This window comes from Rattus norvegicus, chromosome 20, assembly GCF_036323735.1.
Source record: "Rattus norvegicus strain BN/NHsdMcwi chromosome 20, GRCr8, whole genome shotgun sequence".
Lineage (NCBI taxonomy): Eukaryota > Metazoa > Chordata > Mammalia > Rodentia > Muridae > Rattus > Rattus norvegicus.
This window is the reverse complement of record NC_086038.1, coordinates 3046622-3071121: the sequence shown is the minus strand read 5'-3', so window position 1 is coordinate 3071121 and position 24500 is coordinate 3046622. Positions and strand designations below refer to the sequence as shown.

General features: G+C 52.7%; 1 protein-coding gene across 12 annotated transcripts; it reads right to left on the bottom strand.

The window, feature by feature from the left end:
* Positions 1-1844: 1844 nt before the first annotated feature.
* Ddr1 (discoidin domain receptor tyrosine kinase 1) lies at positions 1845-23853 on the bottom strand. Of its 12 annotated transcripts, none has more exons than XM_017601558.3 (18): positions 23698-23853; positions 14962-15091; positions 14766-14868; positions 13760-13988; positions 12274-12421; positions 11960-12059; positions 10536-10722; positions 10212-10458; positions 9179-9262; positions 8936-9087; positions 7396-7561; positions 6756-6866; positions 5588-5832; positions 5302-5429; positions 4165-4383; positions 3495-3729; positions 2926-3075; positions 1845-2806 (listed from the first exon to the last, which is right to left on the bottom strand). In XM_017601558.3, exons 2-18 carry the CDS (start codon positions 15047-15049, stop codon positions 2666-2668), a joined length of 2733 nt encoding a protein of 910 aa, XP_017457047.1. In that variant the 5' UTR covers positions 15050-15091; positions 23698-23853; the 3' UTR covers positions 1845-2665. The 12 variants fall into 12 exon arrangements, with proteins under 12 accessions (XP_017457047.1, XP_038954390.1, XP_017457045.1 ...); XM_039098462.2 differs by lacking the exon at positions 23698-23853 and adding an exon at positions 23619-23639; XM_017601556.3 differs by lacking the exon at positions 23698-23853 and adding an exon at positions 22176-23060.
* Between the last annotated feature and the right edge of the window lie 647 nt (positions 23854-24500).

Sequence of the window (24500 nt, the reverse complement as noted above, 5' to 3'; positions counted from 1 at the left end):
CTCTGCAGGTTATTCTCTTAACCTCCACACACACATGCAGTGGCACATGCACACACCCAGTTTCACATACATGCATGCGTGCACACTAAATGAATAGATGAAATAATTTTTTTTCTTTTCTTTCTTTCGGAGCTGGGGACCGAACCCAGGGCCTTGCGCTTGCTAGGCAAGCGCTCTACCACTGAGCTAAATCCCCAACCCCTTGAAATAATTTTTAAGATTTAAAAAAAAAAAATACAAGGGGCTGGAGAGATGGCTCAAAAGTTAAGAGCACCGACTGCTCTTCCAGAGGTCCTGAGTTCAATTCCCAGCAACCACATGGTGGCTCACAACCATCTGTAAAGAGATCCGATGCCCTCTTCTGGTGTATCTGAAGATAGCTATCGTGTACTTATATATAATAAATGAATAAATCTTTAAAAAAAAAAAAGTTAAGACCACTGACTGCTCTTCTAGAGGTCCTGAGTTCAAATCCCACAACCATGGTGGCTCACAACTATCTGTAATGAGATCTGATGTCTCTTCTGGTGTGTCTGATAGCTATAGAGTACTTATATATAATGAATAAATTAATCCTTTTAAAAAAAAATACGGAATACCAGGTGTAGCGGTGTGTGCCTGCAATTCCAGCACCTGGGAGGTAAAGGCAGGATTATCACTTCAAGGTTATGCTGTTCCCACAGCAAGTTGAGACCAGTCTGGGCTCCGTAAGACCCAACCTCAGGCAAGGTCTCTGTGGAAGACAAACCAGAAAGGGTCAGGAACAGGCCTGGCCGACCAGCTAGGAGACTGCAGTGTTGCAGCTCGTGCCAAGGCAAGTGGAGATGTGGAGAAAGAACGGAGAACTGGCAGGCAATCCTGTGAGCTTCATACAGGACTGAACTGGGCGGCGAGAAGGATCCAGGATGATACTGGCGCCACCCAGTGGATGCTGCTGCCACCGTGGGAGAGGGGCAGGTTTGAACCTGCTCAAGCCGAACTTCCCCCAAGAACCTGGAGTTACCTTGTTCTAGAGCTTGGAGCAAGTGTGGGCAGAGCTCTGGGAACTGTGGCTCCCTGCCAAGATTTCCGTTGCTTATTATTCTAACGTCTGACCTCTGAACTCTAACCCATCGATGTCGGTCTTAATCTGAAAGCAGTAGTCTGACCTATGCAGCTTTAGCAAGACTGCTAGATTTGCAGCCTGGCCCCCAAGAGCCCATTAATTCAATTTTGGATTAAATTATCTTTACTGTCCTCCTCATTATCTACTTGGCTCACTTTATGAAGATCATCAGCCAAAACCCCAGAGTCCTTACTTCACAGGGCGGGCTAAGAGGATGGGGCTGTTTTCTTCAAGCCCGTCACGGGATTATTATTATTTTTTTTTTTTTTTGCTTACCACCCAAAGTGAGCTCTTTAAGGCCTTCGCACTGGCTGCAGCTTGTCCCTGCAGGCCTGAACCAACCAAGGCTCATTGCTGTGGGTGGCTTCCATCCAGCCGTCTCATACTTTAAAAAACCTAACCCAGAGATTCCCTGGGTCTCCCAGCCCTCAGGGATCCTAGAATTTGGACAAAGGGCAAAAAACAAAACAAAACAACCAACCAAAAAAAAAAAAAAAAAAAAAAAAAAACCTTGGTTTTTAATCACTAGCACCTCCCTTTCCGATGGATGAGAACAGAAGTCCGGCTTCCACAGCACCTCTGACCTGCCACCGAGAGACACCATTAATTACATTCCCCTGTGGAGCCCCCAAGTGACTCTTGCCGTCCAACTGGCAACAGGATTATGTGATGATATACCGATGTTGGACCACAGGCAGGAGGCACATCTTACCCAAACCCCAGGAAACGTACCCACCACTGTGGAAAAAAAAAAACAAAAAACTCAACTTTTATTATTACCTGCCTAGAGCAGGAGATTAAAACTGCCTCGAGCTAGGTCCATATATTAGTGTAAAAATCTGTGTCTCTCCCCCCAAAAAATGTACAAACCCCACGTGATTATAGAAAAACCAATGTGGTAGCTACAAGAGAAATCCCCACCCCCCGGCCTCGGGCTACTGCTCCATCTGTTCCCCATCCTAATATTTACTCCACAGGAACGCAGAGGCTTTGCGGAAGTTCTAGCGGCAACATGGTGGTAGGTAGGAAGGAGGGGTGTTTGACTGAGGATCACAGCAGGGGTCACCCCCAGGTCCAGTGTGTCAGAGGCGGAGGGTGCAGAAGGAAGCCAGGGCTGAGGACCATTGTAGAGGGTTGGCCTTCCTTGTCCCCCTCGTCCCCCTCAATTCTGGCGGTGTCCAGTGTGTGACAAGAAGAAGCTGGGGGGTACCGTCACCTCCCAGGAACCAGTGTTGTCCAGTGGGCCTTGTCCAGTGTGTGCCCAGCATTCGCCCCTGTCTTTCCCTAGGGGATAGCTGGAAGAAGTCAGGCAGGATCCCAACCACAGGGCCAGCTGGGTGGGTGGAGCTTGGCAGGTGGGAGGAAGAACAGGAAGGGAGCACGTATCTGGTAACAGAGTCTTCGGTTCCCTGGGCGGGCCCAGCCCACCTGCAGAGACACTGCCTCTTGGGAATGGGCAAGTCGGGGAGATGGTGGGCGGGGTGCCATAGGCTTCTCTGGTTTTAGTGTCCAGCTTCCCCTGGATGGCTCCCAGTGAAAAAGGGCTGCCAGGTCCTTAGTTTACACTGTGTTGAGTGCATCATCCGCCAGGAACCGATGAAGCTGGGAGAAGGGCGGCCGCTGCTCCGGCTCCCGGCTCCAACACCGGAGCATCAGCTCATACAAGGTCTGCGGGCAGGCGGGTGGCCTGGATAAGTATACCTGAGAGGAAAATGTGACTGGTCAGCAAGGACACACAGATGGCCATTAGTTTCAGTATCCGCATGCTCTGCACACTCTGGGCCCCTACCCCAAGCAGCATCCCTTCCCTCGGCTCTGACCTGCCGGCCCTGGTCCCTGAAGAACTCGCCGGCGTTCTCGATGACCTGCTCGTCTGTGAGTTGCCCGAAGGGCTGTGACCTGCAGAGCATAAGCACCTCCCACAGGGTCACTCCGAAGGCCCACACATCACTGGCTGTTGTGAACTTCCCCTGGCACACGAAAAGGCAAGAAAATCAGACAAAAATCTCAGACGGGGTAGATTTGAGGTTCACCCACCCTCACCCTGGCTGTCTCCCTTCTCCTGCCTGACCTCCTCTCCTCTGCCTCTCAGTCCCTGCCTCCTGCTGCCCCATGCTCTGACCCTCTTCCTCCTTATGCTTGTACTGAGCCTCCATCCATCCTAACCTAATCCCTTCTATTCCCAGCTTCCAATTCTTAAACCCTCCATCCTGGTACCCTCGGCTCCTGGACCCCTTTCTCCACTCCCCAGTTTCTTGATCCAGAGGGACCCTCGACTTCTGAATAAGGAGAGCGCAGCCCCAGAAAGGCAGGAGGCTGAGGAGCTACAGAACCAGGAGAGCGGCACCCAGTGTCCCCCTCTCCCAGCCCGCCTCCTCTGGGGACTTACCATGAGGATACACTCCCAGGCCATCCACCTGATGGGCAGCACTGCCCGGCCCTGTACACGGTAATAATCCCCAGCGTAGAGATTCCGGCTCATGCCAAAGTCGGCGATTTTGATGGTGAAATTTTCCCCAACCAAGCAGTTCCGGGTGGCCAGGTCCCGATGCACAAAGTTAAGGGTGGCCAGATATCGCATGCCAGAGGCGATCTGGGCCCCCACGTGTAACAGCATAGGGTAGCTGAGTACAGGGAGAGAAGCAAAGGTGACAGGCTGTCCAGACCCCTCCCACTTTACAAATTCCTGTCGGGAGATGGGAGGGAACCCACACCTCAGCTACCAGTTAGGTCACTCCTGCTCTGGATAGGGAAGAGGTAGGTTCAGAATGGGTCAGGTTCTACTCTACCTTTCCAACCCCAAGGAGCTCATGTTTTGATGAGCTGGGACAGGAGAGACCTCATGGAGGCGCCGAGCTTCTGCGCCTGCTCCCCATAAGGTCTCAGCCATTCTGGCAAGTTCACGAATTACCATAGACACATTCCCTTCATCCTGGCTCCCTCTGGGACCTTCGCCTGTCTGCCCCCACCCCACGATCCCCTCTCTCCTTCCTAGCTTGAGTGAGGCTTGAGTGAGGATCGGGGAGACCCACTTGGGCCTTTCCTCGGTGTGTGGGTACCTGATTGTGGGCCCCTGGTCAGACTCTCTGTCCCCAGGAAGCCCCTGAGTGACCTTGTTCTCCAGCTGGTGGGCACTGAGGAATTGGTTCAGGTCACCGTTCTCCATGTAGTCTGTAATCATGCAGAGAGGGTCATCCTGCACACACACACCCAGGAGCCGGATGATGTTTGGGTCCTTCAGCCGTGACATGATCTTTACCTCCTTCAGGAAGTCATTCCTGGAGAAGCAGGAGAAGGCTGGAGAAGTGATATATTCTCCCCGGCCAAGGCCCTTCCCCTAGGCACTAGCCTCTGTTCCTTGATCTTCAAGGCTACCCCATCTTCAATGTTCCTCCCCAACTTCAAGGCTCCCCCATCTTCAAAGCCTCTCCCACATCTTCAAAGCTCCTCCCCTACTTTCTAGGTTCCTCCCCATCTTCAAAGCTCCGCCCACATCTTCAAGTCTCCTCCACCATTTCAAGGTTCCTCCCCATCTTTAAAGCTCCTCCCACATCTTCAAGGCTCCTCCCACATCTTCAATGATTTCCCCTTCCCCCACTTTTCTAGTCATCATCCCTGGTCCTTACCTAGCATTTTTTAAAAATTACTTTTTATCTAATCAAATATAATCACATCATTTCCCTTCTCCCTCTTTTCCCTCCAACTCTTCTCATGTCCCCTCCAGGTGACATGACTCTCTTTCAAATCCTTATGGCCTCTCCTATTTATTTATTTATTTATTTATATCACATATAAGTACACTGTCGCTGTCTTCAGACACACCAGAAGATCTCATTACAGATGGTTGTGAGCCACCATGTGGGTGCTGGGATTTGAACTCAGGACCTCTGGAAGAGCAGTCGGTGCCCTTAACCACTGAGCCACCTCTCCAGCCTGGACTCTCCTTCTTTAACTATTACTGTTACATGTGCATGCCCGTGACTGAACTCTGCCTGGCCCGTCTAGTGTTGCTTGTATGCATAGGTTTTTAAGGCTGACCACGTAGGACTGGATAACCATTCAGGGGCCTGCTCTGTAGACAAGACGAATTCTCCCTCTCTTGGCAGTTGTTAATTGGCAATAAAAGCTCTCAATCTAAGAGTGATCTCCCCCATTCACCTAGCATGTGTTATCAATATTGCCGCCATGAGCCTCACCTGGCATTTTTGGTGGCATCTGGCCGGAGGATCTTCACTGCCACCAGCAAGGGGTGTCCCTTTTGCACACTGATAGGGAAGTCACTAGTGACCAGATCTTGAGGGTCCTCTACTTCACAGAGATGTACCTGGAGAATGAAGACCGTCGCTAGGCCACAAGGACCTCCAAGGCCAGAGGGTCAGACGGGGTATCAGCACAAACAAATGGCAAGTTGCCAGCCAAGGACGCATGCAGCCATGCTCTGGCCAGACACCATCAAAGCTGGGGGCAGGCCATCCTCCTTACCTCCCCAAATTGGCCCTCGCCGAGCTTCTCCTTGAAACGGAGCCGTGACCGAGGGAAATCCACTCTGGGGGGCCCATCCCCAACCGCCCCTGGGGGCAGTGCGGGAACAGCGTAGGTGTTGCCCCCTGTGACGCCCTGCAGGGTGACAATGTCAGCCTCGGCGTAATGGGGGACGCTGTTCTGGGGAGGTGGGGGTAGAAGTGGGGCGCCCGGCTTCTCGGGCTCCATGTAGTCCCCACTGCAGGCTGGAGGGGTAAGGGGAGAAAAGACAGGATGAGCTCTGAGCACCACATCTTCCAGAGGTCCCACCTATGTCACCCCCCCCCCGCCCCACCGTGTCCCAGCTGCCAGCCTCAAACCAAAGAATGCAAGCTCGACAACAGTACTACCCACACAAAGGCTTTCAAGGCCCCACAGATAGTTGAGCAGAAAATTTTACCCTCTGAGGTCTCCTGGCACGACCCTGAACACTAGATAAGTCTAGGCTGAAAGAAGGACTCCTCCACCCAGCATCTGAAGGAGGTCCAAGCCAGGAGTCTCCACCATGTTCCAAACCCTTGTACCACTGACCAGCAGCTCCTGCTGCTGTCAACCCAGCCTCTCCCTGCCACAGTCCCTCCCAATCCCAAACACACCAAGCTCGAAGACAGGCTGAGACAGGGTACACAGAAGAGAGAGGGTGACAGGGCTTCACAGGCGGCCCCCTCAAGACAAGATGTTTATAAACAGGAGGGAGGCAGAGGATGTCGCCTCTGGGCCCTGGGGGAGGGGCCACAAGGAGAGAAAGCAACACAGAGGAAGGAGGAGAGACAGGAGTGGGCAGCATGAACCTTCACCTCTGGGACTGCGGAGAGAGGACACAGGGGGAGAGAGGGCAAGCGTCCTCCTCGCAGCTCTAGAGAGAGGGGGGAAATAAAGGAGGAGTTATAGAAGAGCCAGCACCACAGCAGCGACCTCTGTGGCTCTGGAGAGCAGCATGTGAGAGGAGGGGACAGAGCTAAGACCAGCAGCCTTCCCCTTGGCTCCAGGGGTAGTAGAGGTTCCAGCTGGGCAGCTCAGGAGATCAGAGCCACAATGGGGAAGCAGAAGAGTGCAAGGTGTGAGGGCTTTGCCCTGCCCAGTAGAGTCACGGGGGAGCCCCGCAGAGCCCAGCAGTAGAGGGGCTTACCCTGGGTGTTGGTGGGTTTGGCCCAGGCGGGTGTGGGGGGGCCCGGGCCTCGAGGGGGACGGGCGTAAGTGGCCAGAAGGAGGCGGTAGGCCGGATTGGAGAGCAGCAACGCTGTCGGGAGAAGGAGGGGGGAGACACGGGGAAGGGATGAGACTCAAGGCTAGACAGACAGGGAGACCTGGAATAAGGCAAGAGTGGGCGTGTGGGAATGGAAGTCCAGGAGACGGAAATAGAATAAAGCAAGGCCCTGCAAAGTAACAGAACTGAATGGATGGGCGATGATAGATGGGTGTCGGAACTGATGTCTGACTGCCGGACAGACAAATGAGTTTATGAATATAGATGGATGGCATGGCGATGGGTGGTTAAGTGAGTGGATGGATGGACAGATGGACAGATAAATGTGGAGGGTAGGGAGACAAGGAGAGGGGCACAACAGAAGTCTACCACACAGTGACAGGATGGGCCCACTGGCATTGTAGGTAACAGACAGGAAAGCCTTGGGGGAGACTTTATGGAGATGGATAGAAATGAGAAAAATGAGTCAGAACTGGTATAGACAGTACAGGAGAAGGAGGGCTACGGTAAGGATACAGGCAGAAGACAAGACATGGTGGCACTGGAACAAGGCAGGCCTTACCAGAGCCATTGGGGACGCAGGGCGCAGAGTGAGTTGGAGTCCCCCGAGGCCGGGGTTCCTGGTAAGGGGGTGGCTCTCGGGGCCCTGGGCGGTTGTTGATGAGGATGGTGTCCCCAGGGACAGAGAGGTGAACCGTCAGCTCCTCCTCCAACACCCGGCGCTCTGCCTAATTATGGGATTAGACAATTTTGCCTGAGCCACTGCTTAGCATGGCTTCCTGAGTTGCTCTGTTCTCCACTCACGGCAGCCTAACAGCTGTAGCTCCTATGGCCCCACTTCCCTGAGGTCACACCACAGGACCCAACCCAAATCTGACGAGACCCTAATTATCAGCCACAATGGACACGTGGAAGTCCAGGGCATACGGAGAGCGAGCGACCCGATTATTGTCTCCTTCGCTCCCCTACTCTTCGGCTTTTGCTCCCCACAGGCTGGTTGGGCTTGATTAGAGAATGGCAGGGGAGGAAGACAGCGCTGGCTGAGGGACAGAATGTGAGGTGAGGATCTGTCCTCAGGGCTCTTCCCTGAGGGAGGGCTGCCCTGCTGCCTGCTACATCCTGTACCAGAAGGCCCTGCCTCTTTCAAGGGACCAAGTAGGGACTCTCTGGCTCTTGCTCCTCCCTAGCTCTGGTAACAGCCAAGTCCTCTCACCCAATGAGGCCCACAGAGGTGGGAGCCAACTCACATGGTATTACTGACACACTCATGCCCACTCTTGAGAATGGTCTGTTTCTGAGATTAGTCCACACCCTACAGATCCTACTGGCCCCTGATTCTGCATGAGAGCACATACACGCATACACCTACACTCAAATACACTCAAACACATACACTCATACATACAACACACACATATGTTCACACACACCTACACACTCATACACTCAAAAATACAACACTCACCCACATTCACACACACACACATCCAAACACACACACTCATACACTCAAACATAAAACACTCACCCACATTCACTCACACACACATCCAAACAAATATACTCATACATACAACACTCATCCACATTCACACACACTTGTATACACACATGTACACATACACAAATGCACACACAAAAACACTGCACTTACATACACACATGCACACACTCACACATGCACTCAATATGCATGCATACATACTCATATATTCAATACTCACACACATTCTCACACACTCACATACATACGACACACATGCACTCTCACACTTGTACACAGTCATACACACACTCATGCACATGCACACACACACACTTACTCATACACACACTGCCCTGCCCACTTTGCTGAGCAGCCACTCACATATACTTTCACACTCGTGTACAGTCTTATACACACTCAAACACATGCACACATGTACATGCACACACTCACACACATGCACTTTCACACTTGTATACACAGTCCTACACAACTCACACAATGCGCACACACATGCACATAAACATACACTGACACATGTCACTCCCATGTACACACATGTGTGCACACTCACACACACACACACACACACACACACACACACATCCCTGCTCACCTTGCTGAGCAGCCGGCGCCAGTGCAGCCTCCAGAGCATCAGGGCAATGATAAGGAGGAGGAGAAGGATGATGGCCACCAGGCAGCCAATGAGGATGGCAGTTGGGCTCCCCTCCGCCTTGGCCACAGGCTGTTGACCCCGGGGCTCCAGCTCTGATAGAAGAGAAAGGTCAGCACCACAGCGGGGTGGCCTACCCCACCGGAGGGGAAGACCCAGGAGGAGCTGAGGTCAAAGACTGCTCACCCAAGCTGCTGAAGTTGGTGGGAGGCGGGCCAGGCGGCCACCAGGGGGCTGGTGGGAAGGTGTCAGACGAGTCGTTCACCACATCTGGGGAGAAGGAAGAAAAGTCAAGAGGGAGTGAGGACCAGAGGGGACACAGCTGTGTGAGACCTGGCGAACTAAGGAGGGCAGGTGGTTAGTGATTACCCAGAGCAACCTCACAGGTACCGCATCTGGGGAGTCCCTGGCCAACCGGAAGTGGATAAATTGGGGCGGGGCCCCGCAGGCTTAGAAAAGAGGCTGTTCCTCATCTAGGCAGAACAGAAGTCTTTCAGGCTTAAACAGACTTCCCTCACTCAGGATGAATCGGGAATGGGGGAACTTATACAGGAAACACAGAGAGATTTGGTGAAAAGGGACCGTACACGCCAATAATCCTAATGGCTTAGGAGGCTGAGGCACAGGAAATCGTTGAAATTTATTTTAGGCTGGCCCAAGTTAGGTAACAGAATCGTTTTTAAATTTTATTTTTTAAAGATTTACTTATTATATATAAGTACACTGTAGCTGTCTTCAGACACACCAGAAGAGGGCATCAAATCTTATTACGGATGGTTGTGGTTGCTGGGATTTGAACTCAAGACTTCTGGAAGAGCAGTCGGTGCTCTTGATCACTGAGCCATTTCTCCAGCCCCATTTTTAAATTTTAAATTATATTTAAGAATAATCTGCCTGGATGTGGTGGCGCATGCTTTTAATCCCAGCACTTGAAGGCAGAGGCAGGCCTAATTCTGTGAGTTACAGGGCAGCCAGGACCGTAAAGTGAGACCTTGTCTCAAAAACAGAATAAAATAAAAAAGTCTGTAAAACACCAAAAACAAACAAACAAAAAACCCAAAACAAAACAAAACAAAGACTCTACAAAAGAACCGGGGTCTGATTATTCCACCTTAGTTTGAGAATCTCGGGGGTGACAGAATATCAGGACGCCACAGGATTAACTGTCTGATGACAGGGAAACCTAAGGGGCTAAGGCTGGCACACACTGGGGGCTTACCCGAGATGAAAGAGATCTCACTGAAGAGTAACCAGGGTCCTGCAAAGAGGAATCTGCACTGCAGGAAGCGGCCCACGTGACCACCCAGGGGCACCGAGATGGCCCTGGCTCTGGGGTCTCCAAGGCTACCCCCCAGGGCATGGCGTACAGGCTCTCCTTCCCAGGCCATGGCCGGACCCCTTTTAAACCGGCATTCCACCCCGCCTGGGAGGCGGGCTCCCAGAGTGTGCATGTTGTTACAGTGGACCTGAGGTTAAGAGGAAAACACTGAGTCAAGGCCAGGAAAACCCAAGAGCTCCCTCCCAGAGAACGGAGCTCACTCACCTGCATGGTCTGGAAAGACCTCAGCCGGTCAAACTCAAACTCCATCTCCACGTAGCCGCTGGGGAAGCTATGGTTGCTCCATCCCACATAGTCATAGCCTGGCCAAACCCGCAGCTCCTGGCTCTGCCTGAAATCATCCAGCCCCACCACGCCGTCTGCCAGTTGGCCCAGACCACCGTACTGCAGCCTGAACGGAGGGAAGGGGAAGGGAACGTTGAGGGAAGATGGTAGGGACCACCCGTGTTTTCTGCGCGCGCGCGCGCGCGCGCGCGCACACACACACACACACACACACACACACACACACACACACACACACCCAGTAGCGGCCTGGAAGCCCGATTCTCACTGACTCTTCCTTCCCAGCCCACCCCAGTGCCATGCAAGGTTCTCCTCCCTGTGCACTATAGCCCAAACTACCACAGGAGACTCTGTGGGTTGCACACGGTTGAAGTGCCATCACTAAGGTGCACGGTTTGGTCTGCGGTGTATTCATTGTGACCATCCCCAACAGATATTCTCAGCTGGGGTGGAGCCTCGTTTGGTTTTTAGACAGTGTCTTAAGGAGTCCGGGCTGGCCTAGAAGTCACTGCGTAACAAAGAGGAGCTGACATTCCTGCTGCTATGCCTCTTCCTCCCAAGGACTAGGATTACAGAGCTCTGGACGTCCTGCAGGTTTTCTCACAAGGTGGTCCTTGTCTGACCGTGGGGTAGCTCTTTCTACTTCCCACAAAGTGTCCTTTGGGCTAGTGGTCAGCTCTGTATCCTTTGGTCCTGGCCTGTCCTACCTAACTGGCATTCTCCTCCCCAGTTCTTCCATTTCACTGACCAGGCCACTCCCTGCTCTACCTCACCTCACGTGCAAATGCACACAAACATGCACATAAACATGCACATAAACATGCACATACACAACATGCACATATACACATGCACATACACGCATATGCATGAACTCACACACATACACATGCATGCATACACATACACGCATATGCATGAACACACATGCACACAAACACATGCACACATGCATGTGCATGCAGACATGCACATACACATGCATGCATGAGCATGCACACACTCACATATCCATGTATGCACATAGACATACACGCATATGCACACACATGCATACATGTACACACATGTACACATATGTGAGCACACACGCATACACATACGAGTGTATATATGCACATAGAAGCATATACACATACGTGCATATGCACGTGCTCGTGCACATAGGTAATACACACATGCATGCCCATGTACATACATACACACACATGCACACATGTACATACATATACATGCATATGCATTCACGCACCTGCGAACACACACACACACACACACACACACACACACACGCCCCCTTCTCCCATCCCAGGCTCCATGTTCTGCAGGGCCATCTCTCTTACCCTCCAGCAGTATATCCATCGTAAGTGGAATCATTGAGATACACCATCTCAGATAATTGCATGGTCTGCCCCACGGGGGCTGTATAGGACAAGAGTCCGTCTGGGAGGGTGGAAAGAGGGGAGTTAGAGGCACCAGGCCTAAGTGATTTCAGCCCTTTCTTACTAGTGTAGAGAAGGCTAGGCTGTCTAGTCCCCTTTCCCCTCTCTCTCCCTGACACCTTCCAGTCAGGAAAGGCTCTCTGATGCCCTTCTTCCCACCCTCTAGCCTATGCTTCCGGGACTGGAAAGGATTTTCAAGAAGCTGACCTACTCACCCCGCCAGAGGCAGCCATAGAGCTCCACCCGAAGACAGACACTCATGACCCGGTCAGCCCTGGGGTAGAAACGGACCAGCCGGGCCACCATGGGGGGCCCGAGATCCTTCAGCACCACTCCCCCAGGATCCTCGTTACCCGAAATCACCTGTGAGACAGGGAAAAAATGTGGATGGGTGGGTAGGGCTCTAGGTCAGAGCCAACCTCCCAGCTTTCAGCTGCTCCCTGGCTTAGCCTACGAGGGCCACTGAGCACACACAGTACTGTACCTACGAGGGTCACTGAGCACACAGTACTGTGGAGTGCAGCTGGGTATTTTAAAAAGAGCATTCTGTAGCAGTGACCACTGGTGACTCTCAAAGCTCTAGAGGTCTGACCTCAGTTGTACCTCAGCTCCCACCCCCTGACCCCCACCTGGTTCTATGTGTCTCTAAGCTGAACATGCCACTGTACCATACCCTTACCCAGACTCTCAGCACCCAAAATCCTGTCTCAGCACCCTCACCTGCTTCACCCCACTCCCTCTGTTCACTCAACAGCTGACTGAATGCCCACTCTGGACCAGACATGATCTCAGTGATGAAGTCAGCCCCCCACCCCACCCCACAGGACAGCTGTGAGGAACAAGAGACAGTGTGTGGGGTGGTGCAGTGAGGTGGGGGTTCGGAGGGAGATCTGCAGGAGGTGATATCTCCAGGGAGAACTAGATGGAGGAAGAGGGGGCCTGCCCGTGTCTGAGTGAAGGGCTTGCCACGCCTAGAGAACAGCAGGTATATGGGCCCTGACTGTGGGGAGGGACCTTGGCTTGTTCCACGATCACCGATAAAAGCAGTACGGCCAACTGTCTGTCCATGTGTGTAGATTTGTGCACTCAAATGCAGGGCCTACAGAAACCAGAGGAGGGTGAAAGATCCCCTACTGCTGGAACCAGACTAACTGAAGGGCATTGCACTCCGCAATTGGGGGTTTTGTTTCTTCTGATCCTGTCAAAGCCAGTGCTGGGCAGACAGCGGGGTGTGGCAGTCTGATTACTTTAGCTAATGTGTGCTGTTTGTAGCCTGGAGGAAAAGGTTTGCTATGCAGGAGAGCATGCAGAATGGTTGACTTCATCTCAGCTGGATGAAAGGGCAGCTTAAAGCTGGGTGTGGAAGGGGAGGAGACGCCACAAAGGTGGGTACAGAGAGGATCTGGGAGAGTAGAAGCCCCTGATACGTCTCAGTTGTGGTCTGAGTGTTGCTAAATATGGGAATGGGGAAGTAAGTTTCCCCTAGTTGAGAACAAGAAAAAGGAACTGATCTGGGGTAGGAGTGGGAAATGAGGCCATCTGGAGAGGTCAGGGGTAAGTTTGAGAACTTTACAGGAAGATAAGGGGCAGCCAGGTTGTGAGTTTGGAGCTGGAGATGCTGGAGCTCGGGCAGTGACGGATGCTGTATGGAGTATGGCAAGAAGGCTTTTGTTCCCAGGCGCCTCTCCTTCCCAGCCTCACCTCCTGACCCCATCTGTCTTTCCAGTCCATCCATCGTCGGCCATCTCGGGAGTAACGCAACCGGTAGCTTCGGGAGAACTCTTTGCCCAGACCCCCAGCATGGCGGCCCTGGGTGCCCACCAGAGCCACCAGGTGTAGCCTACGAAGGTCCACCTGCAGGTACTCCTCTTCTTTGGGGAACACAGGCCCTGCAGGGCACCAAGCCCCATCTCCATCACTGCTTTCCAGCCTGGGAGAACGAAGGAGGTCAGAGAGGCACTGCACCCCAGATGTCACTTATAGCTCAAGCTGGCCTCACTGAGTAACCTTGTAGCTCAGGCTGGCCTCACTGTGTAACTTTGTAGCTCAGGCTGGCCTCACTGTGTAACTTTGTAGCTCAGGCTGGCCTTACTGTGTAACTTTGTACCTCAGGCTGGCCTCACTATGTAACTGTGTAGCTCAGGTTGGCCTCACTATGTAACCTTGTAGCTCAGGCTGACCTCACTGTGTAACTTTGTAGCTCAGGCTGGCCTCACTGTGTAACCTTGTAGCTCAGGTTGATCTCACTGTGTAACCTTGTAGCTCAGGTTGTTCTCACTGTATAACTTTGTAGCTCAGGTTGACCTCATTGCGTAACCTTGAACTTCAAACCCTGAGTGATAGTATTATAGCTATCCCACTCATTTTTGGGGTACTGGGAATTGAATATAGAGCTTCATACTTGGTGAGTACCCTAACCAAGCCCCATTGCCAGCCTGGATGTTGGGTCTATTTAAAACCTGCTAGGGGTTGAGGATTTAGCTCAGTGGTAGAGTGCTTGCCTAGCAAGCGCAAGGCCCTGGGTTCAGTCCCCAGCTCCAAAAAAAAAAAAAAAAAAAAAAAAAGAAAAAAGAAAAAAAAAGAAAAAAAACCTGCTTCCACCATGCTGTTTATGTCTCAGTGGCCTGGGCCTTCTCAAAAAAGGGGCTAGAAGGGCACAGAGGGTGCATTAAAGAGCTCCCTCAAGGTGACCCTCAGTGTCAGGTACCTGCTGTGGCGGGCGGCGGTAGAGTCCGACCAGGAGCTGGACACAGAGATATCGCTGTCTGGAATGGTGCGGTCCTGCATGCCCAGGGCATAGCGGCACTTGGCTGAAGGACACAGGCACAGGATGAGTCAGAGCCCCCCCAACTTTCTGACTTCCAAGCTCTATTCCTCAGGACCCCAAGATTCAGTCTCCTCACCTGGGTCAAAATGTCCCTTCATGTCAGCATCTCCAATTGTCACCAAGAGTAGCAGCAGCAGGAGAGATGAGAGGGTCCCTGTCCCCATCGCTCCTGATCCCTCTGGCCTATGGAGGAGGGGACAGCATCTCTGCAGGGGACAAAGAGGAGAGTCAGCTCACCAAGGAATCATGGTACAGCCAACAGCAAGGGACAGACAGGAGGTCTGCTTTGGGGATAAGAACAGTAAAATGGCCAAAAATAAAAATAAGAAGTCAGTGTTTGGAGAATGGCTCTACTTTTAGACTGCCTTCTACACACCAGGCACCGACCGGCTGAGTCCTCAAACAAGACAGCGTAACTTTATCCTCGGCCACTCTGCAAGGTATATGTTACGGTCCATATTTAACGCACAGAGAAACCAGATAGAGATCCGTTTGTTAAATGACATGCCTAAAGGCCTTCCACACCCACCCCCTTCAACCAATAAAATAAAAACAAAAAGTAAATAAAAACAAAACAATGGCTTCAAAAGACTGCAGACAACGCACAGAACAGGCAAAGAAAGGGCTTAACAAGTTATACTAAACATAATAAGTACTATAAACGATCCAATATAGAAATGGCCTAAGACTTTGAATACGCACTGCACAGAAGAACAAAGCCAACTTGTTTAAAATAGAGATTTAAAGAAAAAAAAATAGTCAAGTTACTTAGTATGAGAAAAATACAAATCAAGCTGACATAGGAATTTTTTTTCCTTGAGACAGCCCTTAATGTGAAGCCCAAGCTGATCTCAGACTTACTAAGTAGCCCAGGCTGGTCTTGAACTTGGCAGTTCAATATCTTCAATATCCCAACTGCTGACCTTGACAAAGTATTTTTTTTAAGCTTTTTTTATAACTGGTGCTGGAGAGATGGGCCAGAGGTTAAGAGCATTAACTGTTCTTCCCCAGCACCCCGGCTCAATTCCCAGCACCCACATGGCGGCTCACAACTTGTAACTCTAGTTCCAGGAGACCCAACACCCTCATACATACATACATGTGAGCAAAACACCAATGCATATAAAAAATAACATTAATGGTTTCCTGTTGCTGGTGCATCACATGCATGCAGTACCTGAGGCGGCCAGAAGAGGGAGCCAGAACTCCTAGAACTTGAGTTACTGATGGTTGTGCGCCAAATGGGTGCTGGGTCCTCTGCAAGAGCAGACAGTGCTCTTAACCACTGAGCCATCTCTCCAGCTCCGACAAAGTATTTTTAAAGGTTATAGCTTCGTGGGGACAAGGATAAAAGGGAAGCCACCAGGCGGGCTGGGGTGGAAAGCTTCTAGGTAGCTATGAAAAGAAAACAGTACAGTGCCAGAGAGGCGGCTCTAAGGTTGACAACCCGAGTTCTATCCCTGGGACTCAGGGGTGGGAGGAGAGAATCAGCGTTAAAGGTGAAAATCAACTCTTTTTTTATTTGTTTGTTTTTGAGACATGGTCTCTTTACACAGTCCATCCGAGCTGTCCTGGAGCTGTGTGGACTAGACTGGCCTTGAGAGATCCAGCTGCTTCTGCCTCCCAAGTGCTGGGATAAAGGATGTGTGCCACCACTACCGGCAAGAATTGGCTCTCGAAAGCCATTCTCTGACCTACACACAAATGTGTACACAGACACAGACACACAGACACAGACACACACACACAGACACACACACAGACACACACACACACACACACACACACACACACACACGAGATGGCTCAGTGGTTAAGAGCACTGGCTGCTCTTCCAGAGGACCCCAGTTAGGTTCCCAGCACTAACATGGCTGTTCATGGCTATCTGTAACTCAGGTCCTAGAGGATCCCATGCTCTCGTCTGGCCTCCAAGGGCCACAATGTGTGCTTGTGTGGCACAGACATCATGTAAGGCAAATGCTCATACATATAAAATTAATAATAATAATGCATAAATTTGAAAGAAAGGTGGGGTATGGTGGCATACACTAGTAATTCTAACACTTCAGAGGTGTTCAAGGTCAGCCACAGCCCCATTCTAAAGTTTGAAACAGGGCTGGAGAGATGGCTCAGTGGTTAAGAGCACTGGCTGCTCTTCCAAAGGTCCTGAGTTCAATTCCCAGCAACCACATGGTGGCTCACAGCCATCTGTAATGAGATCCAATGCCGTCTTCTGGTGTGTCTGAAGACAGCTACAGTGTACTTACATATAAGAAATAAATTTTAAACAACAACAACAAAAAAATTCTTTCATTAAAAAAAAAAAAAAAAGGTTTGAAACAGCCTGGGATACATGGTATCCAAAAACCCAAAGCCAACAACAGGAAAAGAAGAAGGGGGTGGGGGGACTGGAGAGATGGTTCAGTGGTCAAGAGCACTGACTACTCTTCCAGAGGTCCTGAGTTCAAATCCCAGCAACCACATGGTGGCTCACGACCATCTGTAATGGGATCTGATGCCCTCTTCTGGTGTGTCTAAAGTCAGCTACAGTGTACTCACATACATTAAATAAATAAATTAAAAAAAAAAAAAGAAACAAAGGAGAAAAATCCAGGTTCAGTTCCTAGCATCCACACTGTGGCTCACAACCATCCATACCTCCAATTCTAGGGAATACAATGACTTCATCTAAGCTCCATGGGTGCCAGGCACAGGTACATGTGCATGCACACACACACACACACACACACACACACACACACTACACAAAACACTCATAAACATAAAATGAAAATACACAAGTAATTGCTTTTACATGACTCTGACTTGGCACGTGTTGGTCATACCACTGCTGAAGACAAAGAGCCAGACTCGGAAGTCCGGGAACTATTCCGCCCGTGAAAGCAAAGTGTAAACAAACCCCTGTTTGCTCACACTCTCATGGGCACATCTGGGGGACCGTGCCACGGAACACAAACAGGGAGGGCAAGAGAGGGTGGAGCACATGCAGACAGAGAAAGACAGACGATAACTGTTAGTTCTATGAAAACTCGTGGGGGCAGTACCATGCGTTTATGTACAGCCATGTGACATACTAAACCAATATAAAAACCCACTCTGGTTTCCAAAACATAAAGACGTCCTAGAAGTTTAGTTGGTTTACTGAGGAAAACACAAGAGAATGAAGCATCAGCTAAGCCGGGGCCCCTCAGCCCTCAAAACCTACAACCTAAGGACAAGACTCCATCATCGCCAATCTTGCTCTCCTCTATGGGTGAACCTCTGTGGTAGCTAGACCAGCGGCTGGACGTCTTCTCAGAACTTGGCTTGCTGTTTCCCTGAAGATTGAGATGTTTTCTCTGTTGCCTCTGGGGTGCAGGCAGTTTACCCTCCCCAAAACCACCCCAGATGAAGTCTCCATATAAATGCAGAGGTCTGCTGGCCTCTGTCCTCAGAACACCTGGCAATGCCTGAATTCTGAAGGTCCTGGAATCCTTTGGGACACTGCCCCTCTCACACCCCTGCCACCAGGTCCCCTCAGTTCCCCTTGCCCTGCCTCTAACATCTCCTCACTCCAAGTTCCAACTTACCCAAGGTAGCAGAAGAGCCCAGGGCTGAGAGGACTGAGTTGCCTTGGAGGTGAGGGCAGGCTTAAACTATAGGGAGGCTGGGTCACCCCAGGAGGTAGGAGGAGTTGGGGGTAGACTCCCCCAGCCCTTTGTCCTCCTCCAGCTGCTCCCACAATGCTCTAGGGCAGGAATGTAAGAGGAGGCAGCTGAAAAACCCCATCACTGAAGCAGCAGCTGAGGGGAGCTGACTGGGTGGCTAGAGGGAGAGCCTAGAACCCAAGAGGCATCACCACCAGTCCCTTGGGGATACAGCCCTGCAGTGCAGAGGGGCAAGCCGTTGGGACTGGAAAGTCTGGCAGGGAGTTCCTGGGTGCTACTCTCCACCCCCACCACTAGAAACAGCAGGGCCCTTGTTCCCCTGAGTAACCTTCATGCCTATCCCAGATGACTCATCAGAGACAGACAGTGCTGAGAGGAGCCTGGGGCTGAGATACAAAGCCAGGCAGGGACAGGAGGCGTGGAAGGGAGGAGGGGGGAAGACAGAGCAGAACACAAAGCCAGAGGTAAATAGAGCAGGCTTGAGAGCAGGGCGCAGGGCCAAGTGCAGGATCTGCAGAGACTTGCTGACAAGGTCTGGGGCAACCCCTTTCTCCTCGTCCCCTAGGTCTTGAATCCCACAATCAATCAGACAGGCTCGGGAGAACCACCTCAATGGCCCTCCTGCACCTGGCCCTTCTTCAACCAATTACAAACCAAGCATCAGGACGCTTTGCCTGGGGCCCTTCCTTCTCCTCTCCTAAACCCATCTCCCAATCCCAGCTCTAGACACATACATACCCACAGGGGTGGAGTAAGACTTAAACCCACAGTAAACACTCAATGTACTGTGCTCACACACCTCTAGCGTCTAACAGCCTCTCACATACATTTCCCCTTTCCTTTTTACCTTCTGACCCCCGTATATCCTACTGGCCTGTGTCCCACCAAGACCTGCTCACACACAATTCCTATTCACTCCATACAGATCTCGGCATCTTCTGTGTGTGCATTTGATTACTTTGTGTTGATTTGTGTGTGTGTGGGGTTGGGGAAGGGGGAGTTAATTGTTTGGGTTTTGTTGTCTCACTATGTAGCCCTGGCTGGCCTGGAACTCAAAGATGCTCCTGCCTCTGCCACCCGAGGGTTGGGACTAAAGACATGTACTCCTACAGCAGGATGGTTGGTCTCTTGAGACAAGGTCTCAAGTTCAACTACGATGCCAAGGAAGGCTGACCTTCAGTTCTTGATCTCATCTCCCAGAGACTGATTACAGGTATGTGTGCCACACACCCTGAGGTAATCTATAAAGTCAGATCTCACCATGTGGCGAATTACTAAACGGCAGACTCAAGCTCCTGTGATCAGAAGACAATGTGAGACACACGCAGGCCCTGAGGTACAAGATCCCCAGAGAACTGAGGCACCCCCCCCCCAAACATCCAGGGCGACTGAGCCAGAGGGAAGCCAAGGGCAGGTGGGGACAGGTGGGACTCGGATGGGAAGAACAGCAAGAAAAACAAGGGCTATTCCTCCACTTTCTCAAGCATTCTACTGTATGCGACCTGTCCCTATAATGCCACATGGGTCTGGACACACCTCCATCCTTCTCAACCAGTCAGTCGTAGGTCAACCGGGCGGTGGCTGGGAGGGGGGGGGGTACTGAAAAGGAATGCCCAGCCAGAAAGGGACCCTGGGAGCTTTGCTCATTGGGCGGTGACCTGTCTCTTGGCACAACCCGGCAAACACCGAGCGTGGCTGGTCTGGTAGGTTGGGCGTCAGGCTGGCTCCCTCTGGCCTGGGCAGCTTAACCGAGCATGTCCGTAAGCATGGCACCCGGGGTGGGGGGTGGGGGCGAGAGGATGACTCAGTGGGCTACATATGCGCACCTGTCCTCTTGGGGCTCGGTTCTCCCTTCGCCCAAGAAAAGAGAGGTCTTCTCTCTCTTTTTGAAATACTTTCTCGGAAAGTCGGGGCCCTCTGCTTTGGATGAGGAGTCAAAATCCCGAGGCAGCGAGCTTAACTGGAGTTTCCCAACCCGCGCCCCCTGCCTCTTGCACGTCCCCGCCTTGGTCCCTACCTCTCCTGGCTCTCCCGGGCCGACCCAGGCGTCCGGCCCCGGCTCGGGGCCTCCTCGGTGGCGGGGCGCGAGAGGGGAGCTCAGGCGCCGGCGGGGCTCGGGTGTCGGGAGGCGGCTCCCGCGAGCAGCTGTCGGGGGCCTGTTCCGGGGAGAGGAGCCAGCGCGGGGCCGGATCGCGCCCAGGCGCCGCCTCCCCGCGCCCGTCCCCCGCCGGTACTCCCGCCCCGGCGCCCGCGCTCCCACGCCCGGCGCCGCCCCTCGCTCCTCTCCTGGTGCCGTGCCCGCCCCGCGTTTGCCCCCCGGTGCGTAGCCTCCCCTAGGTGATCCGCACGCCCATCCCCCGCCGCCCCGATGCTGGGGTACAGCAGCACCATCAGGGGCCTAACTGCAGCCCCCCTAAGGCCCGGGGATGGGGGGAGTTGGCGCCTTCCCTCCTCCCCTTTTTCTGGGCTCGGTTCCTGGAGAGAGGGAGAGAAGCGCGGAGAGGCAGCCCCAGGGCACGAAGGAAGGAGCGGGTTCCCACAAGCCCAGCACCGGAGCGAGAGCTGGAGGCCGGCTGGGGGAAGGGAGCCGGACTCACCTGTCTAGTCAGACCCTCTTGGTTCACACCCCACCCCATTTGTCACCGTTTGACACACACCTCTCCTGCGAATCCCAACCTAGATTATTGCTCCCTTTGCCCGCGCGCGCCCGGAGTCTGAGAGCCGGTCACACTCTTTTAGTTCCCAACTTTTTTCTGTTCTTTCAGAACCTCTCCCTAGCTCGGCAGCTCCCTCCTGTCTTCTCAGGAGCCCTGAGATCCAAACCCCCAAGCCCCCAAGCTCTGGGTTCCCCCTGGGATCCCTGCTCCATCCAGGCTAGCTCTGGAGTCTTTCTCAGGCAAGCCTCCCTCAGTCCCAGCCAGCTCGGTCCCTGGTGGAAGCCGCAGAGTGGCTTCTGGCAAAGAGAGGCGCAAAATGGAGCCAAGTCGAGGTGGGGGTGGAGGAGGAAGATAGATAGGCGCCCTGAAAAATAAGACAGGAACGCAAGGCCCAGGGGTACAAAGAGACAATGAAAGGAGAGAGCTGCTGAGCCATGGAGGCAGGAAAGAACGACCACAGAGCTTGTGCGAGAGGTGTTCCGTCTCCATTCAGCACCACCTGTCAGTCCTACCTCTCTCCAAACCCCCCCAAACCTACCAAGCCCCCCGATAATGTCAGGCCACAGTAAAGTCTCCAGTCTCACAACCTGGTTGAAACACATCTCAACTGATTCAAAACTCACACCCAAAAGCATTTCCAGAGAGTCCCAAGAAAAACACGAAGTCCAAGCTAGACAAGTACACAAAAACCTACCAGGAAGATAAGCTGCCCCTACGGAGAAGCCAAGACAGGCTTGGTCTCCAGTTTATAAACCCAGGGACGCTCCAGCTGCTGAAGGACCTGCTAATAGCTCCCATGGTCACTGGGAGAAATGCCTGAGACCTTTCCACCGAGACCTTAGGGGACCACCCCCCAAATCACCTACCCCTCTGCAGACAGCGATGGGAAATCTGGGTCCTGCAGAGGCTGGCCGGGGCGTGGAGGCTGGCTGGGGGGTGGGGCCAAGGTTTCCCAGTAACCTCACCTGCGCTGGTGACAGCCCCTCCTCCCAGGAGGGCCGCTCTGGGGAAGACCCGGACGAGCGAAGCTTCAGCTCCTCACACCCTGTGGGACATTCCACGGCCCAGACTCAAACAGCCCCATGAAAGGTCCATGAAAGGTGTGGAAGAAACTAGAGTCTTGAAGCCTTTGACCCTTTCTCATTCTCCCAGGAAACATTCCTAGTCGGTGATGCCCACCTCGTCCCAGACCAGGGCTGGAGGAGTAGGAGGGACGCAGGGCTGGGGCCCAGCGGAGTCAAGTGACAGCAGAAAAGGAGCTGGAGCCGGCTGGAATGTGCTGCTTGGAGCCCAGATTCCCAGGGGCCAGAGAGGGAAATCCCAGTCATCTGTGGCTCCTCAGCCCGCTGCTCCTCTCCGGGGCCCCCCATTGTACCCTAGAACCAGGGAAGGTCTCTCTACTTCTCCCTCATGCACACTCTAACCATGCTGGACCCTTTTCTGCAAGTCCGGGGAAGAAAAGGCAAAAACGGCCGGGGGTGGGGGAGGGATGTGAGGAGAGGCACGTAGGAGAAATAAGAGCTCAGACCCAAGGCCTGCAGACCACCCGGCCATTGCAGGGAAGCAGGACAGAACCAGTGAAAGGAGACTGGACCACATGGACCCACCCTCACCACCCCCAACACACACTAGCTCCAGTTCCTGGCCCTGAGATGCAGCTTCCTCTAGGGGAGCAGGTTGGGTCAGCAGCTGGGGAGAGTGGGAAACCTCTGGTGGGGGCAGGGTAAGGAGCTGGAAGAGACCCTGGCCATAGGTCATACTTTAAAGCCACCGAGTTCAAATGGGAAAATGAGGCCTGGGGTGTGATAGAAAAGGAAGAGATGACTTAAATCCGGGACAGAAAAAAGAAAAAAAATGAGGCCGATTAGCTGGGCATAGTCTGGGGAAAGAATGGAGGACGGTGCACCCCCCAGGAGGGAGGTTGATGGTCACATAGAGACAGAACAACGTGGGAGGGGGACAAACGTCTGGGACGCAGAGGTGGGAGGAGAGTTATGAAGGGAGATGGTGCCCAAGTAAGTGTGGGAGGGATACAGGGACTCTGTAAGAGAGGGAAGTTTGGGCAGGGAAGCTGACCCAACACGGAAGGAGAGCAAAAGCTGAGAAGGTAGGTAACGGGAAAAGAACAAAACAAAACAAAACAAAACAAAACAGAGAGAGGCGGTTGGAACGAAATTGATTATGAAGGTATGGACTGAGGCATGGAGGCACGGAGACTGAAAGAAAGAAAAAGTTACTGGGGTGTGGGGGCAGACTTAGGAAGGAAGGACAACTTCAAGACAGAGAGAAAGGCGGAAGATAGAATTAAACCTGTCACCAGGCTAAAGGCCACCAAGGCCCCGCCCTCACTCTGGTCAACCTGTTCCCACATAGGGCCTCCATCCTTCTCCCCTCCCACCAAGGCCTACCTGGTTCCTCCCCACAAAGGTAACCCAGCCCCAAGGCCTGCTCCGGCTCTCTCCCAGGTGAGCTCTAACTTCCGCTCACCTCCAGATTCTCTCGAGTTTCAGTCTCCCTAGGCACAAGCCTTTGGGGATCCAGGTCTGAGGCCGATGAAGCCTCCCGGCTTTGTCCAAGCTCCAGCCTCGGGGGCCCAAGAGCAGCTGCCCTGGCCAGCTGCGGCTGGCTTCAAGGTGACCATGGCAACCCAGCTCTACTCCCCTCTCTGAGCCTCTCAGCCCCCGCAGAGAGGGAGGGGACAGCCTAACCCAGAGAAAGGGAGGGGAGGCTAAGAACTGTGGAACGGGACCAAAGGGGTCTCCCAAACAAAGAGACCCCCAGACAAAGAGACCCCCAGACAAAGAGACCCCCAGACAAAGGCCGCTGAGGAGGTCCGGTCGAAAGCAGCGTTCGCTGGCTGCCGCCAAGAACTTAGAGCTGAGTTCATCTTGCCCAACAGAGGACGAGGTGGGCTATGTGGACTAAAGTTGGAAGCAGAGGGGTTTGGAGCTGAGAGTGGCCCTTTGGGGACCTCCTTCTGAGTCCCAAATAATGCACTCCCTTTCCCAAGACTTTGATTTTGCTCCCTGAGAAGAATCTCACTTTTTAAACTGGCTTTCTCTACAGTATAAAACTGTGAGCTTCCCCACATGTAGCGATGGCTCACCGAGGCACCTGAAGCCAAAAGGCACCTCTGGGTTTTTCAGGCACAGAAGGGGGTAAAAAAGCATCTTTAAAGGACACTCTCCACTCTGCAGTTTGAAAACTCTGAACCCCAAAGCTTTCAAAGGACGTTGATTGATGGTGTTGGGGGTGGGGTCGGGGCAGCTGAAGCCAGGCCCCGCCCTCTT

Excerpts from the sequence above, each read along its gene's own strand:
- Ddr1 (XM_017601558.3), bottom strand. The coding sequence starts at position 15,049 with ATGGGGACAGGGACCCTCTCATCTCTCCTGCTGCTGCTACTCTTGGTG. Across the intron at positions 14,869-14,961 it reads GAAGGGACATTTTGACCCAG|CCAAGTGCCGCTATGCCCTG; the intron begins GTGAGGAGACTG and ends TGTGTCCTTCAG. Across the intron at positions 2,807-2,925 it reads TCAGGGACCAGGGCCGGCAG|GTATACTTATCCAGGCCACC; the intron begins GTCAGAGCCGAG and ends TTTTCCTCTCAG.